At 48.2% G+C, this 22,135-nt stretch overlaps 1 protein-coding gene across 1 annotated transcript in view; it reads right to left on the reverse strand.

The window, feature by feature from the left end:
* Positions 1 to 22,135, reverse strand: part of LOC140427632 (ubiquitin-associated and SH3 domain-containing protein A-like) — a 348,965-nt gene that overhangs the window by 174,703 nt on the left and 152,127 nt on the right. Inside the window, 1 exon segment of the mRNA XM_072513054.1 lies at positions 14,969 to 15,077. Within this exon segment, the coding sequence (XP_072369155.1) occupies positions 14,969 to 15,077 (109 nt within the window).

Consider the following 22,135-nt stretch of genomic DNA (forward strand, 5'->3'; position numbering starts at 1 on the left):
TAATGCTTCATCAGGATGGTAAAACAAATTAGATAAGTGCAGTGCTAGTAGGAAAAGAAAGAAGCAAAGGAAAACAGGCTTGAAACGTCTTTGGAGGCTGGAAATCTCACAGGCTGAAAAGAGGCGTGGACAGATTCTCTGTTCCTGAGACCAAGTGTTGACACGGAGGCAGGATTCGTGGAGTTCTACAACAGCAAAACTGCCGCTGCACCTGGACTGATTCAGCGACTGATGAGGGGCGAGCACCGGCGCCATGTGGAATGCAATTGATTCCATTGGAAAATGGTGTCGGATTCACTGGGGTCGGGATTGATACCTGAGAGGCTGTCAAGCTGTAGCCGCATATACACACTCCACTCCCAACACTCCCAAGTCGGGTTATGGGAGGAGGCCCCGAGGAGACTCAATGCTTCCTCGTCGTGTGCCAGGCTCAGCCTGATGCAGTTCAAGGTGGCTCACAGGGCTCATATGACTGTGGCCCAGATGAGTAGGCTTTTTGAGGTGGTGGAGGTCAGGTGTGGGGGAAGTCTGGCGAATCATGTACCTATGTTTTGGGCATGTCCAATGCTGAGGGATTCTGGCAGGGATTTTCAGATGTCATGTCAGAGGTCTTGGAAGGGAGGGTGACTCTGAGTCTAGAGGTGGCAATATTTGGGGTGTCGGAGGATCCAGGAGCCCAGGGGGGGAAGCGAGGCCGACTTTTTGGCCTTTGCCTCCCTGGTAGCCCGGAGACGGAATTTGCTGCGATGGAGGGACTCGGAACCTCCAAAGTCAGGGGTTTGGGTCAGTGACATGGCAGGATTTCTTGGGCTAGAGAAAATTAAGTTCGCCTTAAGGGGTTAATTACAGAGGTTTGCTCGGAGATGGCAACCATTCATCGACTTCTTCAAGGAGAATTGACCATCAGCAGGGAGGGGGGTGGGGGAAAAGGGGAGGCATGGAAGTGACGATCAAGGGCAGGAAATCTAATGTATGGGTAGTTGGGGTTTAGGGCTAGGGGGAGTTGGGCATGTTATTGTGGGTTTTTTGCGTGTGTTGGATCTCTGTTGTTTAAAATGTGAAAATGTTAAAATTATAAATGCCTCAATAAAATGTTTTCTAAAAAAAAATACTGGCATAGAATATAAGAGCAGGGAGGTTATGATGGATCTGTAGAAAATGCTCATTAGGCCATAGCTAGAGTACTGTTTTCAGTTCTGGGGCGGGATTCTCCGACTCCCCACCGGGTCGGAGAATCGCCGGGGGCGGCGTGAATCCTCCCCCTGCCGGCCGCCGAATTCTCCGGCGCCAGAGATTTGGCGGGGGCGGGAACCGCGCCGCACCGGTCGGCGGGCCCCCCCCCCCGGCTATTCTCCAGCCCGCAATGGGCCGAAGTCCCTCTGCTGTCATGCCAGTCCCACCGGCGGGAATTAAACCACCTCTCTTACCGGCGGGGCTGCGGCACGGGCGGGCTCCGGGATCCTGGGGGTGTGTGGGGCGATCTGGCCCGGGGGGGGTTGCCCCCACAGTGGCCTGGCCCGCGATCGGAGCCCACCGATCCGCGGGAGCGCTGTGGGAGCACTCTTTTACTACGCGTCGGCCGTGTAGGTCTCCGCAATGGCCGACGCGTAGGTGACCCTCCCTGTGCATGTGCGGGGATGACGCCAGCAGCCGCTGACGCTCCCACGCATGCGCGGACTTCAGCCGGCCGGCGGAGTCCCTTCGGCCCCGGCTGGTGTGGCGCCAAAGGCCTTTCCCCCCGGCTGGCGGCGCGCCAACCACTCCGGCGCGGGCCTAGCCCCTCAAGGTGAGGGCTTGGCCCCTAAAGATGTGGATTTTGCACCTTTGGGGCGGCCCAACGCCGGAGTGGTTCCCGCCACTCCATCCCGCCGGGACCTCCCGCCCCGCCGGGTAGGGGAGAATCCTGGCCTTGGTCACCACACGAGAGGAAGGATGTGATTGCACTGGAGAGGGTGCAGAGGAGATTCACCAGGGCGTTGCCTGGGCTGGAGTGTTTCAGCTGTGAAGAGAGGCTGGTTAGGCTGGGGGTTGTTTTCCTTGGAGTAGAGAAGGTTGAGGGGGGACCTGATTGAGGTGAACAAATTAATGAGGCATATAGCTAGGAAGAAACTTTTCCCCTTGGTTGAGGGATCGGTAACCAGGGGACTTAGATTTAAGTTAAGGGGCAGGAGGTTTAGAGGGGATTTGAGGAAAAATGTTTTCATCCAGAGGGCGGTGGGAATCTGGGACTCGCTGCCTGAAAGGATGGTGGAGGCAGGAACCCTCACAACATTTAAGAAGCATTTAGCTAAGCGATTGAAACTCCATAGCAAACGAGACTACGGACCAGGTGCTGGGAAATGGGATTAGAATAGAGAGGTGCTTGATGGCCGGCACAGCACAGTGGGCAGAAGGACCTATTTCTGTGCTGTAACTCTCTATGACTATGACTCCTCCCAGAATTGCAACGTGTATTCTTCCACTAAGGGGCACAATGGACACAATCTTCATCGCATGGCAACTGCAAGAGAACTAGTGGGAACACCAGCAACCCTTGTACATGGCCTTCTTTGACCTCACAAATGGCTTCGACATTGTTAACAAGGGATTATGGCGCATCCTCCTCCTTTTCGGCTGCCCCTAAAAGTTGGTAAACATTCTCCGCCCTCTCCACGATGACAAGCAAGCCATGATCCTGACCAACGGATCCACCACAGACCCAATTCACATCTGGACTGGGGTCAAGCAAATCCGTGTCATCGCAACAAATCTCTTCTCGATCTTCCTTGCTGCAATGCTCCACCTTGCCCGAAGCAAGCTCCCTGCTGAAGTGGAGCTAAACTACACATCAAACGGGAATCTGTTTAACCTCGGCCGCCTGCAGGCCGAGTCCGAGGTCACCCCATCTGCTCGACTCATCGATCGACAGTTCCAACGCGCCACAGCAAAAAAAACGCACCAACCTCCTCAGAAGACAAACATGGGACACAACCGACAGAATACCCTTCGTCGTCCAGTACTTCCCCGGAGCGGAGAAACTATGACATCTTCTTCGCAGCGTTCAACACGTCATCGATGAAGACGAAAATCTTGCCAAGGTCATCCCCACATCCCCACTACTTGCCTTCAAACAACCGCGCAACCTCAAACGAACCATTGTTTGCAACAAACTACCCAGCCTTCAGAACAGCGACCACGACACCACACAACCCGGTCATGGCAATCTCTGCAAGACGTGCCAGATCATCGACATGGATACCACCATTACACGTGAGAACACCACCCACCAGGTACGTGGTACATACTTGTGCGACTCAGCCAACGTTGTCTACCTCATACACTGCAGGAAAGGATGTCCCGAAGCGTGGTACATTGGCGAGACCATGTAGACGCTGCGACAACGGATGAACAGACATCGTGCGACAATTGCCAGGCAGGAATGTTCCCTTCCAGTCGGGGAACACTTCAGCAGTCAAGGGCATTCAGCCTCTGATCTTCGGGTAAGCGTTCTCCAAGGCTGCCCACAGGACGCATGACAACGCAGAATCGCCGAGCAGAAACTGACAGCCAAGTTCCGCACACGTGAGTACGGCCTCAACCGGGACCTTGGATTCGTGTCGCATTACATTCGCCCCCCACCAACTGTCCTGGCTTGAGACAATTCACACCTCTTTAAGATGTGATAATCCCTCTCTCCAGTTGCTCTGTCTGGACCTGCAGGCTTAATTACCTGCAAAGACTCCATTCAAAGTATCGTCTTGCATCTTTGACTTTGTCTACATATGTATATGTTTCTGGAACCCACCTCTTCATTCACCCGAGGAAGGAGCAGTGCTCCGAAAGCTAGTGATTCGAAACAAACCTGTTGTAAGACTTCTTACTGTGCTCACCCCAGTCAAACGCTGACATCTCTACATCATCCTATCCTCTGTCATTGAACTATAGTATGCGAGCTCCAAGCCATTGTCAACAGCTTCACTGAAGCATAAAAGAGAATGGGCCTTACACGAATCATCTGTAAGACGGAAGTCCTCTACCAACAAGCCCCCCCCCCCCCCCCCCCGCCATGGTTATCAAAATCCACAACAAGGTGGGTGACGATCCATACCCTGGGAGCCTACTGTCAACAAGGACAGATATTGCCAGTGAGATTTAACACTGCCTTGAGTGTGGCAGCGCAATCTGAGGTTGTCTGAGAAAGAGAGTGTTTGAAAACCAGGGCCTCAGACCAGACGCTAAGCTCATGGTCTACAAACAAAGAACAAAGAACAAAGAAATGTACAGCACAGGAACAGGCCCTTCAGCCCTCCAAGCCCGTGCCGACCATGCTGCCCGACTAAACTACAATCTTCTACACTTCCTGGGTCCGTATCCCTCTATTCCCATCCTATTCATGTATTTGTCAAGATGCCCCTTAAATGTCGCTATCGTCCCTGCTTCCACCACCTCCTCCGGTAGCGAGTTCCAGGCACCCACTACCCTCTGCGTAAAAAACTTGCCTCGTACATCTACTCTAAACCTTGCCCCTCTCACCTTAAACCTATGCCCCCTAGTAATTGACCCATCTACCCTGGGGAAAAGCCTCTGACTATCCACTCTGTCTATGCCCCTCATAATTTTGTATACCTCTATCAGGTCTCCCCTCAACCTCCTTCGTTCCAGTGAGAACAAACCGAGTTTATTCAACCGCTCCTCATAGCTAATGCCCTCCATACCAGGCAACATTCTGGTAAATCTCTTCTGCACCCTCTCTAAAGCCTCCACATCCTTCTGGTAGTGTGGCGACCAGAATTGAACACTATACTCCAAGTGTGGCCTAACTAAGGTTCTATACAGCTGCAACGTGACTTGCCAATTCTTATACTCAATGCCCCGGCCAATGAAGGCAAGCATGCCGTATGCCTTCTTGACTACCTTCTCCACCTGTGTTGCCCCTTTCAGTGACCTGTGGACCTGTACTCCTAGATCTCTTTGACTTTCAATACTCTTGAGGGTTCTACCATTCACCGTATATTCCCTACCTGCATTAGACCTTCCAAAATGCATTACCTCACATTTGTCCGGATTAAACTCCATCTGCCATCTCTCCGCCCAAGTCTCCAAACAATCTAAATCCTGCTGTATCCTCCGACAGTCCTCATCGCTATCCACAATTCCACCAACCTTTGTGTCGTCTGCAAACTTACTAATCAGACCAGTTACATTTTCCTCCAAATCATTTATATATACTACAAAGAGCAAAGGCCCCAGCACTGATCCCTGTGGAACACCACTGGTCACAGCCCTCCAATTAGAAAAGCATCCTTCCATTGCTACTCTCTGCCTTCTATGGCCTAGCCAGTTGTGTATCCACCTTGCCAGCTCACCTCTGATCCCGTGTGACTTCACCTTTTGTACTAGTCTACCATGAGGGACCTTGTCAAAGGCCTTACTGAAGTCCATATAGACAACATCCACTGCCCTACCTGCATCAATCATCTTAGTGACCTCCTCGAAAAACTCTATCAAGTTAGTGAGACACGACCTCCCCTTCACAAAACCGTGCTGCCTCTCACTAATACGTCCATTTGCTTCCAAATGGGAGTAGATCCTGTCTCGAAGAATTCTCTCCAGTAATTTCCCTACCACTGAAGTAAGGCTCACCGGCCTGTAGTTCCCGGGATTATCCTTGCACCCCTTCTTAAACAGAGGAACAACATTGGCTATTCTCCAGTCCTCCGGGACATCCCCCGAAGACAGCGAGGATCCAAAGATTTCCGTCAAGGCCTCAGCAATTTCCTCTCCAGCCTCCTTCAGTATTCTGGGGTAGATCCCATCAGGCCCTGGGGACTTATCTACCTTAATATTTTTTAAGACACCCAACACCTCTTCTTTTTGGATCTCAATGTGACCCAGGCTATCTACACACCCTTCTCCAGACTCAACATCTACCAATTCCTTCTCTTTGGTGAATACTGATGCAAAGTATTCATTTAGTACCTCTCCCATTTCCTCTGGCTCCACACATAGATTCCCTTGCCTATCCTTCAGTGGGCCAACCCTTTCCCTGGCTACCCTTTTGCTTTTTATGTACGTGTAAAAAGCCTTGGGATTTTCCTTAACCCTATTTTCCAATGACTTTTCGTGACCCCTTCTAGCCCTCCTGACTCCTTGCTTAAGTTCCTTCCTACTTTCCTTATATTCCACGCAGGCTTCGTCTGTTCCCAGCCTTTTAGCCCTGATAAATGCCTCCTTTTTCTTTTTGACGAGGCCTACAATATCTCTCGTCATCCAAGGTTCCCGAAAATTGCCGTATTTGTCCTTCTTCCTCACAGGAACATGCCGGTCCTGAATCCCTTTCAAATGCCACTTGAAAGCCTCCCACATGTCAGATGTTGATTTGCCCTCAAACATCCGCCCCCAATCTATGTTCTTCAGTTCCCGCCTAATATTGTTATAATTAGCCTTCCCCCAATTTAGCACATTCATCCTAGGACCACTCTTATCCTTGTCTACCAGTACTTTAAAACTTATTGAATTGTGGTCACTGTTACCGAAATGCTCCCCTACTGAAACATCTACCACCTGGCCGGGCTCATTCCCCAATACCAGGTCCAGTACCGCCCCTTCCCTAGTTGGACTGTCTACATATTGTTTTAAGAAGCCCTCCTGGATGCTCCTTACAAACTCCGCCCCGTCTAAGCCCCTGGCACTAAGTGAGTCCCAGTCAATATTGGGGAAGTTGAAGTCTCCCATCACCACAACCCTGTTGTTTTTACTCTTTTCCAAAATCTGTCTACCTATCTGCTCCTCTATCTCCCGCTGGCTGTTGGGAGGCCTGTAGTAAACCCCCAACATTGTGACTGCACCCTTCTTATTCCTGATCTCTACCCATATAGCCTCACTGCCCTCTGAGGTGTCCTCTCGCAGTACAGCTGTGATATTCTCCCGGACCAGTAGCGCAACTCCGCCTCCCCTTTTACATCCCCCTCTATCCCGCCTGAAACATCTAAATCCTGGAACGTTTAGCTGCAAATCCTGCCCTTCCCTCAACCAGGTCTCTGTAATGGCAACAATATCATAGTTCCAAGTACTAATCCAAGCTCTAAGTTCATCTGCCTTACCCGTAATACTTCTTGCATTAAAACATACGCACTTCAAGCCACCAGACCCGCTGTGTTCAGCAACTTCTCCCTGTCTGCTCTGCCTCAGAGCCACACTGTCCCTATTCCCTAGTTCTCCCTCAATGCTCTCACCTTCTGACCTATTGCTCCCGTGCCCACCCCCCTGCCATACTAGTTTAAACCCTCCCGTGTGACACCAGCAAACTTCGCGGCCAGGATATTTATGCCTCTCCGGTTTAGATGCAACCCGTCCTTCTTATACAGGTCACACCTGCCCCGGAAGAGCTCCCAGTGGTCCAGATAATGGAAACCCTCCCTCCTACACCAGCTGTTTAGCCACGTGTTTAGCTGCTCTATCTTCCTATTTCTAGCCTCACTGGCACGTGGCACAGGGAGTAATCCCGAGATTACAACCCTAGAGGTCCTGTCTTTTAATTTTCTGCCTAGCTCCCTGAACTCCTGCTGCAGGACCTCATGCCCCTTCCTGCCTATGTCGTTAGTACCAATATGTACAACGACCTCTGCCTGTTTGCCCTCCCCCTTCAGGATGCCCTCTACCCGTTCGGAGACATCCTGGACCCTGGCACCAGGGAGGCAACATACCATGCTGGAGTCTCTTTCACGTCCACAGAAGCGCCTATCTGTGCCCCTGACTATAGAGTCCCCTATTACTATTACTCTTCTGCGCTTTGACCCTCCCTTCTGAACATCAGAGCCAGCCGTGGTGCCACTGCTCTGGCTGCTGCTGTTTTCCCCTGATAGGCTATCCCCCCCGACAGTATCCAAAGGGGTATATCTGTTCGAGAGGGGGACAACCACAGGGGATTCCTGCACTGACTGCCTGCCCATTCTGGTGGTCACCCATTTCTCTGCCTGCACCTTGGGTGTGACCACATCTACATAACTGTGATCTATGACGCTTTCCGCCACCTGCATGCTCCTAAGTGCATCCAATTGCCGCTCCAACCGAACCATGCGGTCTGTGAGGAGCTCCAGTTGGGTGCACTTTCTGCAGATGAAGCCATCCGGGATGCTGGAAGCCTCCCGGACCTGCCACATCTCACAGTCAGAGCACAGCACCCCTCTAACTGACATTGCATCAATTAATTAAAATTAAAATTTTAATTTAAAATTTTTTTTTTTTGAATATTTTTTTTTTTTTAATTTCAAAGTTACTGTTGACTATCTGTTTCCTAGCACTAGATTTCTAATAGAAATGTGAAAGCTAAATATACTACTCTCCGATCTCTGGCTTAGATATCCCTCTAAATTATAATTAAGTAATTATGTTTAATTAGTCACCAATGCTCAGTTTTTTTAATTTAGTGTAGAATCCCAACCAGCCACTCAGGCCACAGCTTTTCTGTGATTTCACTTCAGTTTCCCCCCCGACACACACACAATTTGAAAAAGGTACAAAAGTAAAAATGTGTAAAAATCACTTACTTACCTTCTTCGTGTTAATAATAAAATATGGTACTTACCTCACACCAATGGGTTTTATTATTAGGTTAGAGGAGAAGGGCGGGTCGGAGACACTACACGTGTAGTGTCTCGGGTTTCCTCTCCACCAGAATTTATTGGTGAGGGTCTTCCCAGAGGTCCGCGGGTCGAACTTCCTGTTCCCGCCTTAAATACTAAAATATATTTTAAAAAACAGAAAAGAGGGACCGAAAACGGGACCAGGTAAGTGTTTTTAAAGCACAGACTTACCTCCCAGCAATCACTTCCGCACTGCCCCCGCTGAAATTGACAAACCAGCTGTTCTCCCGCCGAAATCGACTGGCCTGCCCCTGCAAAGACAAGTGTTTTTAAAGCACAGACTTACCTCCCAGCAATCACTTCCGCACTGCCCCCACTGAAATTGACAAACCAGCTGTTCTCCCGCCGAAATCGACTGGCCTGTCCCTGCAAAGACAAGTGTTTTTAAAGCACAGACTTACCTCCCAGCAATCACTTCCGCACTGCCCCCGCTGAAATTGACAAACCAGCTCCTCCTCTCCCGCCGAAATCGACTGGCCTGCCCCTGCAAAGACAAGTGTTTTTAAAACACAGACTTACCTCCCAGCAATCACTTCCGCACTGCCCCCGCTGAAATTGACAAACCAGCTGTTCTCCCACCGAAATCGACTGGCCTGCCCCTGCAAAGACAAGTGTTTTTAAAGCACAGACTTACCTCCCAGCAATCACTTCCGCACTGCCCCCGCTGAAATTGACAAACCAGCTGTTCTCCCGCCGAAATCGACTGGCCTGCCCCTCCCAGCAATCACTTCCGCACTGCCCCCGCTGAAATTGACAAACCAGCTCCTCCTCTCCCGCCGAAATCGACAAAGCAGTCGTGATGCACACCATCCTATGGCTCAGAGACGTAGACTATATACAGCTGGTGCCTCACAATCCTGGAGAAGTATCACCAGCGCTACCTCCACAAGATCCTACAAATCCATTAGCAGGACAGACATAGCAACATCAGTGTTTTCACTCAGGACAATATCCCAGGATCGAAGCATTGACCACAATCGATCAGCTCCACTGGGCAGGTCACATAGTCCACATGCCTGACACAAGGCTGCCAAAACAAACACTCTATCAAAGTGTCGACACACTAAGCAAGCCCCGGACACCCTTAATGTCTCCTTGAAAATGTTCAACATGTTCATCGACATCTAAGCCAAGACCCCTAACTGCACAAAGTGGAGGAAAAGCATCCAGGAAGGAGCTGAACACCTTGAGTTTCATCGCTGAGGGAAAGCTGAGGCCACGCATCGACAGGAGAAGGAACCAGTGGCAACCCAGGCACCCCACCCACCGACTTGCCAACCACCGTCTGCCTTGCCTGTGACAGACTGAAGGTCACAAATTGCATTCCTCAGGCACCTGAAAACTCATTTTTAATGTGGAAGCGAATCATTCTTCACTCTGAAAGACTGCCTAAGGTGAAAAAAAAGGGGTTGCATGGAGAGGAGACTCCGCTGGAGTGAGATGTAGATAGAGTGCGTATTAGGGAATTTGGCCACTTGGGAATTCGGGCTGGAGGGGGACAAAGAGGTTCTTTTTCCACTTTTCATTCAGCGTTCAGTTGTTGGCGAGTTTCCTTCCTTTGTCGCCAAGCTAAGCGAGTACAACTTTCTGTTACGTTACCTATGTATATTATTAACTAATTGACTAATTAAATAAAGACGGCTGGACAGGAATGGCAGGGTTGGTGATGTGCAACTTGTGGAGTATGTGGAGTGCACTGAAATCCCGGACAACCATAACAGCAGAAAGTGTCTGCAGCTGAGGCAGCTTTGGCTCCGTGTCTGAATTGCAGACATTGTGGGCATCAGGGAGGGGAAGAATTACCCGGATACTTTGTTCAGGAGGCAGTCACACTCTTCCTGTTAGGCAGAAATTTAGAGCTGATTGATGGCCGACGACAGGAGGATGTGACTGCAAGTCAGGTAAAAATGGGGACCAGCAGGTAGTGATGGAGGATCCTCAACCCCTGATTTTGCCCAACAGGTATGAGGTGCTTGCTACCTGTGTGGATGAGGAGAAGGACTGCAAGATGAACGGGCAGACTGACCATGGCATCATTCAAGGGGGTAGAGTGAGAGGGGATGCAATGGTGATAGGAGACCATTGTCAGGGGTTTTCTTTAGCCATGAAAACAAGCTCCATAAAATTGCGTTGCCTGCCCGATGCCAGGTTCTGGGAGGGGGAGGATCAAGTGGTAGTGGAAATCAATGATATAGGTAGAACCAGGAATGATGTTCAACAAGATTAAAAGCACATTACTGTAATTGTTTAGAGCCTTGGCGAGACCACACGTAGGGTATTGCTCTTTTCAGAACTGGTACAAAATATTATTAACTATAAGGTTTTATTAGCAATAATATTTTGTCCTAGCAGAAGTTAAGCTAATGGGAGTTGTCAGGTTTATTAATTCAAATTCTTTAAGTAGAACATAGAACTGTACAGCACAGTACAGGCCCTTCGGCTGACGATGTTGTGTCAAAGTATTCTGAAACTAAGATCAAATCAACCTACTCCCAATCATTCTAGTGCGCTCCATATGCCTATCCAATGACTGCTTGAAAGTTCCTAAAGTGTCCGACTCCACTACCATAGCTGGGAGTGGGTTCCACGCCCCAACCACTCTCTGAGTAAAGAACCTACCTCTTGTAGTGATCTGTACATCTGTACATACATCTGCACATACACCAGGGACCACAGACAGATGTAACAGCCACAGCATCACTAGAGGGCAGCATCAGAGACAGGTATAAAGGGTCCAGCCCAATGGAGGATCTGCCTCTTTCAGAAGCACAGGGCTAGTGAGCAGCAGCAGACAGAGACAGCTCAGCACAGGCAGCTTACCTTAGCTTCACTGGTCATACCTCTTGACTGTATTATATCTAGTTAAGCTCTGGAAACAGAACACACCCACTGAATAAAGTATTTGTGTTAACTGGAAGTCTACAATCTTTATTCAGACTTAGAGAATAACATATGATACTGGAGTGATTTCAGATAGCTAGCTAGACACCAGCAAGAGAAGAAAAACTTAAACCGGATATTCGACTGTGGAAGATTTCACAGCAAATGGATCCTCGACGACTAATTGATTCGGTGGAACTTGTTGGAAATCTATGGCAGCTGGAAACAACCGGTAATTTAAGTTACAACTGGAAAATGTTTGAACAGCTGTTCCAAATATTTTTCACAGTTAATGATTTAAGCACTGCCTCTGCACAACGAAAATAGCCCTACTACTCTCAACAGGAGGGCATGAAGCTAGAGAAATCTATAATTGCTTTAATTACTTAGAAGGTGAGGACAACACCAAAGTAGACATTTTACTCAAAAAATTTGCTGAAGGCTGTAACAGTCGGTCTGGTGCGATGCTGGAAAATTTAACTCTTGTCAGAGAAATGGAGGGCCCATCACTGATTTTATTACAAATCTCAAGTTAATACCACAAGGCTGTGATTATGCTGATTTCAGAGACACTGTGATAATGCATCAATTAATTTCTGGGCCATGTGATAAAAAATGAGGGAAGAACTTTCACAAAATAAGTATTTAACTCCAGAAATACAAAAATGCCTTGCTTATGAACAAAAGCAAAATCGATACTTTTGAGTCTCTACCAACACAGAATCATCATTTAGAAAACAAAATCGGTAAAAATGGCGTGAACACTCACCACGAGGCGGAGGCGGGGTTGAATCGGAGAAACACGGAGGTTCTGAGTGGCAGCCATCATGCTCAGTTGTGAAAAGAGGGCACAGTACAGGAAACTCGGTGTGCGCATGGGCAATTGAGTCCAAGCATGACGTCACACGCGTCATGACGTCAGAGGACCAGGACCATGCCCACTTAAAAGGGAAATGCACGAAAATGAACAAAAAGAAATTTAAAACTGCAAAACCCAATTTTCTTGCCTCAAAAGGCAGAACAACGCCCGAACTTACACCAGCAGTTGAAAATAACTTTCACAACACCCTGGGACAAGCAGTTAGCACCGCCCTAGAAGATGATATGGTCCTTGTAGACTATGACTCAGACGAAGATTTCATCTTGGGAGATGGCTACCCCAGGACCAAATCCGAACCGCAACGAGAGGTGTTGTACCGTGAAGACCCCGACGATGAGTTCTTCGGATTGGGGAATCTTCAGCCCAACATATATGACATCCCGACTCGTGAGTGCAGGATTATGCTGCGGCCTGACGCCAAGAAACAGAGAGTGGTCCACGCACCATGAAGGGTCCCAGCCTCCACACAAGAAGATGATTTGTTCATTGAACATGAAGAGAACGATCACAAATCCGAAACAAAAAGCGGTGATTTGTCCAACAAATAATACACACAATACTGCTCAGACATGGCTGAGTTATTCGGAGATCCTGATCACAGCATCAGCAACACGGTTGAAAAGCTCAATCCGACTCTTCTCAGGGTAGATCAATCCAATACCATGGTGCATGGCAGATTGTCGGTACATTGGATGACAGCAATACCCAAGTCGAAGACGACGCCACACAGAGAGCACAGAACGACTGTTGAGAGAGGACAGATCGACTCTACAGCGAGAACACTGCACGACTCCACAGAGAGAGCTATGACAAACTCAACAGAGAGAGCGATGAAGGACTCCACAGAGAGAGCGACACAAGCCTCCACAGAGAGAGCGACGCAAGCCTCCACAAAGAGAGCGACGCAAGCCTCCACAGACAGCTCGGTGAGAGACTCAAAAATGGAAGCAAGCAAATACTCCATAGCGAACGCCATGCATGTACAAGACCATGAAGATCTATCAAACATATTTGAGCCACCAGAAGAAAACACGGAATGTCTACCCACTATATGTGAGACAAGTGACAAAATAAAATCACAATTCCCACACAGGATGTGCAGGATCACAGCGAGACTGACATATCTCAGCTCATCGGCACAGAAACACTCAATAATCAGAGGACGGCCACCCATAAGTCCAGAGAGACTATGTCAATTGAAATCTTGAAGATTTTGACTCTAGGAGAGGAGCACCAAGAGTCCAGAGAGACCACGTCAATAGAAATCTTGAAAATGTTGACTCCAGAAAAGGAGCACAAAGAGATCACAGATGATTCAAATGAACCTGAAATAACTCCAAAAGAGGAGTACCAAGTAAGCAAAGAAGAGGAATCGAATCCACCACAAATGACTGATGTCACCAACATCAATGCAACATCAGATCATTCTCACAATTCTTAAGAGGACACGCTCAATGTAGCAGATACCACAAAGGATACTGTGTGATAGCCAGTTACTCATCCAATCGGACAAACTTCCCTCTAGGCCATGCCTCCTTTCTGCATGAGCCGACCATGGGGCACCTTATCAAACGCCTTACTAAAATCCATGTATATGACATCAACTGCTCAACGTAATAAATTAATTATCACATAACCAAGGTGGCAGAGCAGGTGACGGGTTGTGACTGCGGTCTGTGGGCGCTCAAGCTGTTGTATTGCACGTGGGAACCAATCACAGAGGTAGAACCAGGAATGATTTTCTACAAAGAGAATTTTCGGAGTTAGGGTCCAAATTAAAATGCAGAATATCAAAGGTAATAATCTCTGGATTGCTCCCTGAGCCATGCGTCAATTGGCATTGTGTCAAACAGATTAAAGAAATAAATGTGTGGCTCAGAGTGGTTTTGGAAGAAGGAGTTTTGATTCATGGGACACTGGCACCCAGTATTTAGGAAAGAGTCAGCTATTCTACTGGGGCAGGCTCCACTTGAACTCGGCTGGAAATGGAACCCGGGCCAATCATATAACAAGAGCTCTGGACAGGGCTATAAATGGACTCGGTGGTGGTGGGTGGGAGGGGGAGGGGGGGGGGGGGGGGGGCGGTTGCTACCAAAGTGGATAACCTCGCATTGCTCCATATTACATAGAACATAGAAAAATACAGCACAGAACAGGCCCTTCGGCCCACGATGTTGTGCCGAACCTTTGTCCTAGATTAATCATAGATTATCATAGAATTTACAGTGCAGAAGGAGGCCATGCGACTCATTGACTCTGCACCGGCTCTTGGAAAGAGCACCCTACCCAAAGTCAACACCTGCACCCAACACTAAGGGCAATTTTGGACACTAAGGGCAATTTATCATGGCCAATCCACCTAACCTGCACATCTTTGGACTGTGGGAGGAAACCGGAGCACCCAGAGGAAACCCACGCAGACACGGGGAGGATGTGCAGACTCCGCACAGACAGTGACCCAAGCCGGAATCGAACCTGAGACCCTGGAGCTGTGAAAAGTAATTTTCTGCCATCCTGTCATAAACTTTACTTGAGATTAATAGCAGGTGAGTTACAGAACTTTCATTCTTCACCTGAAACATACCTTCGCTAGTGATGCACTGTGCCAACCAAGACTTGCCAAACACTAGATCGACTCTTTCAGCATGTCGCATGGTTAGGACACATCTCCTGGAGGAGGCTGCTTCAACCAACTGCAAGACAGGACAGATTCAAAATGAAAATTGAAACAAGGTCTGCAGAAGGATCAGCACACAAGAACACACAAAGAACAAAGAACAAAGAAATGTACAGCACAAGAAAAGGCCCTTCGGCCCTCCAAGCCCGTGCCGACCATGCTGCCCGATTAAACTACAATCTTCAACACTTCCTGGTTCCGTATCCCTCTATTCCCATCCCATTCGTGTATTTGTCAAGATGCCCCTTAAATGTCACTATCGTCCCTGCTTCCGCCACCTCCTCCGGCAGCGAGTTCCAGGCACCTACTACTCTCTGTAAAAAACGTGCGTCGGACATCTACTCTAAACCTTGCCCCTCTCACCTTAAACCTATGCCCCCTAGTAATTGACCCCTCTACCCTGGGAAAAAGCCTCTGACTATCCACTCTCTCTATGCCCCTCATAATTTTGTAGACCTCTATCAGGTCGCCCCTCAACCTCCGTCGTTCCAGTGAGAACAAACCGAGTTTATTCAACCGCTCCTCATAGCTAATGCCCTCCATACTAGGCAACATTCTGGTAAATCTCTTCTGCACCCTCTCTAAAGCCTCTACATCCTTCTGGTAGTGTAGCGACCAGAATTGAACACTATACTCCAAGTGTGGCCTAATTAAGGTTCTATACAGCTGCAACATGACTTGCCAATTCTTACACTCAATGCCCCGGCCAATGAAGGCAAGCATGCCGTATGCCTTCTTGACTACCTTCTCCACCTGTGTTGCCCCTTTCAGTGACCTGTGGACCTGTACATCTAGATCTTTCTGACTTTCAATACTCTTGAGGGTTCTACCATTCACCGTATATTCCCTACCTGCATTAGACCTTCCAAAATGCATTACCTCACATTTGTCCGGATTAAACTCCATCTGCCATCTCTCCGCCCAAGACTCCAAACAATCTAAATCCTGCTGTATCCTCTGACAGTCCTCATCGCTATCCGCAATTCCACTAACCTTTGTGTCGTCTGCAAACTTACTAATCAGACCAGTTACATTTTCCTCCAAATCGTTTACTACAAACAGCAAAGGTCCCAGCACTGATCCCTGTGGAACACCACTGGTCACAGCCCTCCAATTAGAAAAGCATCCTTCCATTGCTACTCTCTGCCTTCTATGACCTAGCCAGTTGTGTATCCACCTTGCCAGCTCACCCCTGATCCCGTGTGACTTCACCTTTTGTACTAGTCTAACATGAGGGACCTTGTCAAAGGCCTTACTAAAGTCCATATAGACAACATCCACTGCCCTACCTGCATCAATCATCTTAGTGACCTCCTCGAAAACCTCTATCAAGTTAGTGAGACACGACCTCCCCTTCACAAAACCGTGCTGCCTCTCACTAATACGTCCATTTGCTTCCAAATGGGAGTAGATCCTGTCTCGAAGAATTCTCTCCAGTAATTTCCCTACCACTGAAGTAAGGCTCACCGGCCTGTAGTTCCCTGGATTATCCGTGCTACTCTTCTCAAACAGAGGAACAACATTGGCTATTCTCCAGTCCTCCGGGACATCACCTGAAGACAGTGAGGATCCAAAGATTTCCGTCAAGGCCTCAGCAATTTCCTCTCCAGCCTCCTTCAGTATTCTGGGGTAGATCCCATCAGGCCCTGGGGACTTAGCTACCTTAATATTTTTTAAGAGGCCCAACACCTCGTCTTTTTGGATCTCAATGTGACCCAGGCTATCGACACCCACTTCTCCAGACTCAACATCTACCAGTTCCTTCTCTTTGGTGAATACTGATGCAAAGTATTCATTTAGTACCTCGCCCATTTCCTCTGGCTCCACACATAGATTCCCTTGCCTATCCTTCAGTGGGCCAACACTTTCCCTGGCTACCCTCTTGCTTTTTATGTACGTGTAAAAAGCCTTGGGATTTTCCTTAACCCTATTTGCCAATTACTTTTCGTGACCCCCTTCTAGCCCTCCTGACTCCTTACTTAAGTTCCTTCCTACTTTCCTTATATTCCACACAGGCTTTGTCTGTTCCCAGCCTTTTAGCCCTGACAAATGCCTCCTTTATCTTTTTGACGAGGCCTACAATATCTCTCGTTATCCAAGGTTCCTGAAAATTGCCGTATTTATCCTTCTTCCTCACAGGAACATGCCGGTCCTGAATTCCTTTCAACTGACACTTGAAAGCCTCCCACATGTTGATTTGCCCTCAAACTTCCGCCCCCAATCTAGATTCTTCAGTTCCCAGCTAATATTGTTATAATTAGCCTTCCCCCAATTTAGCACATTCACCCTAGGACCACTCTTATCCTTGTCCACCAGCACTTTAAAACTTACTGAATTGTGGTCACTGTTCCCGAAATGCTCCCCCACTGAAACATCTACCACCTGGCCGGGCTCATTCCCCAATACCAGGTCCAGTACCGCCCCTTCCCTAGTTGGACTGTCTACATATTGTTTTAAGAAGCCCTCCTGGATGCTCCTTACAAACTCTGCCCCGTCTAAGCCCCTGGCACTAAGTGAGTCCCAGTCAATATTGGGGAAGTTGAAGTCTCCCATCACCACAACCCTGTTGTTTTTACTCTTTTCCAAAATCTGTCTACCTATCTGCTCCTCTATCTCCCGCTGGCTGTTGGGAGGCCTGTAGTAAACCCCCAACATTGTGACTGCACCCTTCTTATTCCTGATCTCTACCCATATAGCCTCACTGCCCTCTGAGGTGTCCTCCCGCAGTACAGCTGTGATATCCTCCCTAACCAAAAGGCCAACTCCGCCACCCCTTTTACATCCCCCTCTATCCCGCCTGAAACATCTAAATCCTGGAACGTTTAGCTGCCAATCCTGTCCTTCCCTCAACCAGGTCTCTGTAATGGCAACAACATCATAGTTCCAAGTACTAATCCAAGCTCTAAGTTCATCTGCCTTACCCGTAATGTTCCTTGCATTAAAACATATGCACTTCAGGCCACCAGACCCGCTGTGTTCAGCAACTTCTCCCCGTCTGCTCTGCCTCAGAGCCATACCGTCCCTATTCCCTAGTTCTCCCTCAATGCTCTCACCTTCTGACCTATTGCTCCCAGGCCCACCCCCCTGCCATACTCATTTAAACCCTAACAGCAGAATTTGGTCCTTCGAGCTTGCTCTGCCATTTGACAAGATCATAACTGATCTAATTGTGGCCTTCACTCTCCTCTCCTGGCTACCCCCATAACCCGTGACTCTCTTGTCAATCAAAAATCTGTGTAATTCACCTTTGAATATATTTAATGAACCAGCTTTGAATGCTGATTGGGGAGAGAATTCCACAATCCAGGTACATAAACCAGCCCACCCCACCACCTTCCACTCCTTCCCAAACTCACTGCCACAATACAGTGCATATTAATTGAGGGCCAATAATGCTTATTACAAGACAATTGCCCCTTTAATACACTGTCCACACCAAAAAATGTTTGGCCCAGGCAATCGGGCAGAAGTGGACAGTCTAGTTTCTTGCATGAATTCTTCAAAGGGCTGGAAAAAAGACGGGTTTTGATCTTCTAGGGGCTTCCCTTTGCCTTCGGGCATTTTGTGATTCATGTACCAGGGCACCCACGTCCCTCTGAAACATAAAGTTATGCAGTCTCTCGCCATTTAAATAGTTCACTGCTTTTCTATTCTTCTTTCCAAAGTCGACATGTTCTCATTCTTCCACATTATACTCCATCTACCACTTTTTGCCCACTCACACTTAACCTAACAGGGAAAAGTGTTCTGCAGTCAGAATTACAGCGAAGTAGTCTGGGAACCTGCTGATTGGTAAGTAGGAACTGGTGAGTATCTATTCTACTGTTTGATAGTAGAGTAAGAATACAGGTAAGGTCTGTTGTTACAGAGTCAGAATCTGGAGTAGAAGATTGAACTCAAAGAATAAAGAACAAAGAAATGTACAGCACAGGAACAGGCCCTTCGGCCTTCCAAGCCTGCGCCGACCATGCTGCCCGTCTAAACTAAAATCTTCTACACTTCCGGGTTCCGTATCCCTCTATTCCCATCCTATTCCAGGCACCCACTACCCTCTGTGTAAAAAACTTGCCTCGTACATCTCTTCTAAACCTTGCCCCTCGCACCTTAAACCTATGCCCCCTAGTAATTGACCCCTCTACCCTGGGAAAAAGTCTCTGACTATCCACCATGTCAATGCCCCTCATAATTTTGTAGACCTCTATCAGGTCGCCCCTCAACCTCCTTTGTTCCAGTGAGAACAAACCGAGTTTATTCAACCTCTCCTCACAGCTAATGCCCTCCATACCAGGCTACATCCTGTTATATCTCTTCTGCACCCTCTCTAAAGCCTCCACTTCCTTCTGGTAGTGTGGCGACCAGAATTGAACACTATACTCCAAGTGTGGCCTAACTAAGGTTCTATGCAGCTGCAACATGACTTGACAATTTTTATACTCAATGCCCCGGCCAATAAAGGCCAGCATGCCGTATGCCTTCTTGACTACCTTCTCCAGCTGTTTTGCCCCTTTCAGTGACCTGTGGACCTGTACACCTAGATCTCTCTGACTGTCAATACTCTTGAGGGTACTACCATTCACTATATATTCCCTACCTGTATTAGACCTTCCAAAATGCATTACCTCACATTTGTCCGGATTAAACTCCAGCTGCCATCATAGAGTTTTTCATAGAATTTGCAGTGCAGAAGGAGGCCATTCAGCCCATCGAGTCTGCACCGGCTCTTGGAAAGAGCACCCTACCCAAGGTCAACACCTCCACCCTATCCCCATAACCCAGTAACCCTACCCGACACTAAGGGCAATTTTGGACACGAAGGGCAATTTTTAGCATAGCCAATCCACCTAACCTGCACATCTTTGGACTGTGGGAGGAAACCGGAGCACCCGGAGGAAACCCACGCACACACGGGGAGGATGTGCAGACTCCGCACAGACAGTGACCCAAGCCGGAATCGAACCTGAGACCCTGGAGCTGTGAAGCAATTGTGCTATCCACAATGCTACCGTGCTGCCCACGGTAGCATCTCTCCGCCCAAGTCTCCAAACAATCTAAATCCTGCTGTATCCTCTGATAGTCCTCATCGCTATCCGCAATTCCACCAACCTTTGTGTTATCCGCAAACCTACTAATCAGACCAGTTACATTTTCCTCCAAATCATTTATATATACTACAAACAGCAAAGGGCCCAGCACTGATCCCTGCGGAACACCACTAGTCACAGCCCTCCAATTAGAAAAGCATCCTTCCATTGCTACTCTCTGCCTTCTATGACCTAGCCAGTTCTGTATCCATCTTGCCAGCTCACCTCTGATCCCGTGTGACTTCTCCTTTTGTACCAGTCTGCCATGAGGGACCTTGTCAAAGGCCTTACTGAAGTCCATATAGACAACATCCATTGCCCTACCTGCATCAATCATTTTTGTGACCTCCTCGAAAAACTCTATCAAGTTAGTGAGACACGACCTCCCCTTCACAAAACCATGCTGCCTCTCGCTAATACATCCACTTGCTTCCAAATGGGAGTAGATCCTGTCTCGAAGACTTCTCTCCAGTAATTTCCCTGCCACTGACGTTCCCTGGATTATCCTTGCTACCCTTCTTAAACAGAGGAACAACATTGGCTATTCTCCAGTTCTCCGGGACATCACCTGAAGACAGTGAGGATCCAAAGATTTCTGTCAAGGCCTCAACAATTTCCTCTCTAGCCTCCTTCAGTATTCTGGGGTAGGACCCATCAGACCCTGGGGACTTACCTGCCTTTAATATTTTTCAAGACATCCAACACGTCGTCTTTTTGGATCTCAATGTGACCCAGGCTATCTACACATCCTTCTCCAGACTCAACATCCACAATATTCCTTCTCTTTGGTGAATACTGAATCAAAGTATTAATTTAGTACCTCGCCTATTTCCTCTGGCTCCACACATAGATTCCCTCCCCTATCCTCAGTGGGCCAACCTTTTCCCTGGCTACCCTCTTGCTTTTTATGTACGTGTAAAAAGCCTTGGGATTTTCCTTAACCCTATCTGTCCGTTCACGCCTCGTGGAGTGGTGCAGCGACAACAATCTCTCCCTCAATGCCAGCAAAACCAAAGAGCTGGTCATTGACTTCAGGAAGCAAAGTACTGTACACACCCCTGTCAGCATCAACGGGGCCGAGGTGGAGATGGTTAGCAGTTTCAAATTCCTAGGGGTGCACATCTCCAAAAATTTGTCCTGGTCCACCCATATCGAAGCTACCACCAAGAAAGCACAACAGCGCCTATACCTCCTCAGGAAACGAAGGAAATTCGGCATGTCCACATTAACTCTTACCAACTTTTACAGATGCACCGTAGAAAGCATCCTATCAGGCTGCATCACAGCCTGGTATGGCAACTGCTCGGCCCAGGACCGCAAGAAACTTCAGAGAGTCATGGACACAGCCCAGTCCATCACACAAATCTGCCTCCCATCCATTGACTCCATCTACACCTCCCGTTGCCTGGGGAAAGCGGGCAGCATAATCAAAGACTCCTCCCACCCGGCTTACTCACTCTTCCAACTTCTCCCATCGGGCAGGAGATACAAAAGTCTGAGAACACGCACGAACAGACTCAAAAACAGCTTCTTCCCCGCTGTTACAAGACTCCTAAACGACCCTGACTGACCTCATTAACACTACACCCCTGAATGCTTCATCCGATGCCGGTGCTTATGTAGTTACATTGTGTACCTTGTGTTGCCCTATTATGTATTTTCTTTTCTTCCCTTTTCTTCCCATGTACTTAATGATCTGTTGAGCTGCTCGCAGAAAAATACTTTTCACTGTACCTCGGTACACGTGACAATAAACAAATCCAATCCAATCCAATCCTGGGAAGGATTTATAATCCCACAATGGCAGGCTCAGAATGTAAAATCAGAATTATTAAAAATCTGGTAATTAAAGTCTGAATTTTACTCTCTTTCCCATAGAGGGGTATTGTGAATTGAAAGAATGGGATTCCTTTCAGGTTCCTGGCCTTCATGGCCAGGCGACTTCACACCGGGGTGGCCAAGGCTTCAGATGGGTGCCCAATCTTGCCCCAAT

This window comes from Scyliorhinus torazame, chromosome 8, assembly GCF_047496885.1.
Source record: "Scyliorhinus torazame isolate Kashiwa2021f chromosome 8, sScyTor2.1, whole genome shotgun sequence".
Classification (NCBI taxonomy): Eukaryota; Metazoa; Chordata; class Chondrichthyes; order Carcharhiniformes; family Scyliorhinidae; genus Scyliorhinus; species Scyliorhinus torazame.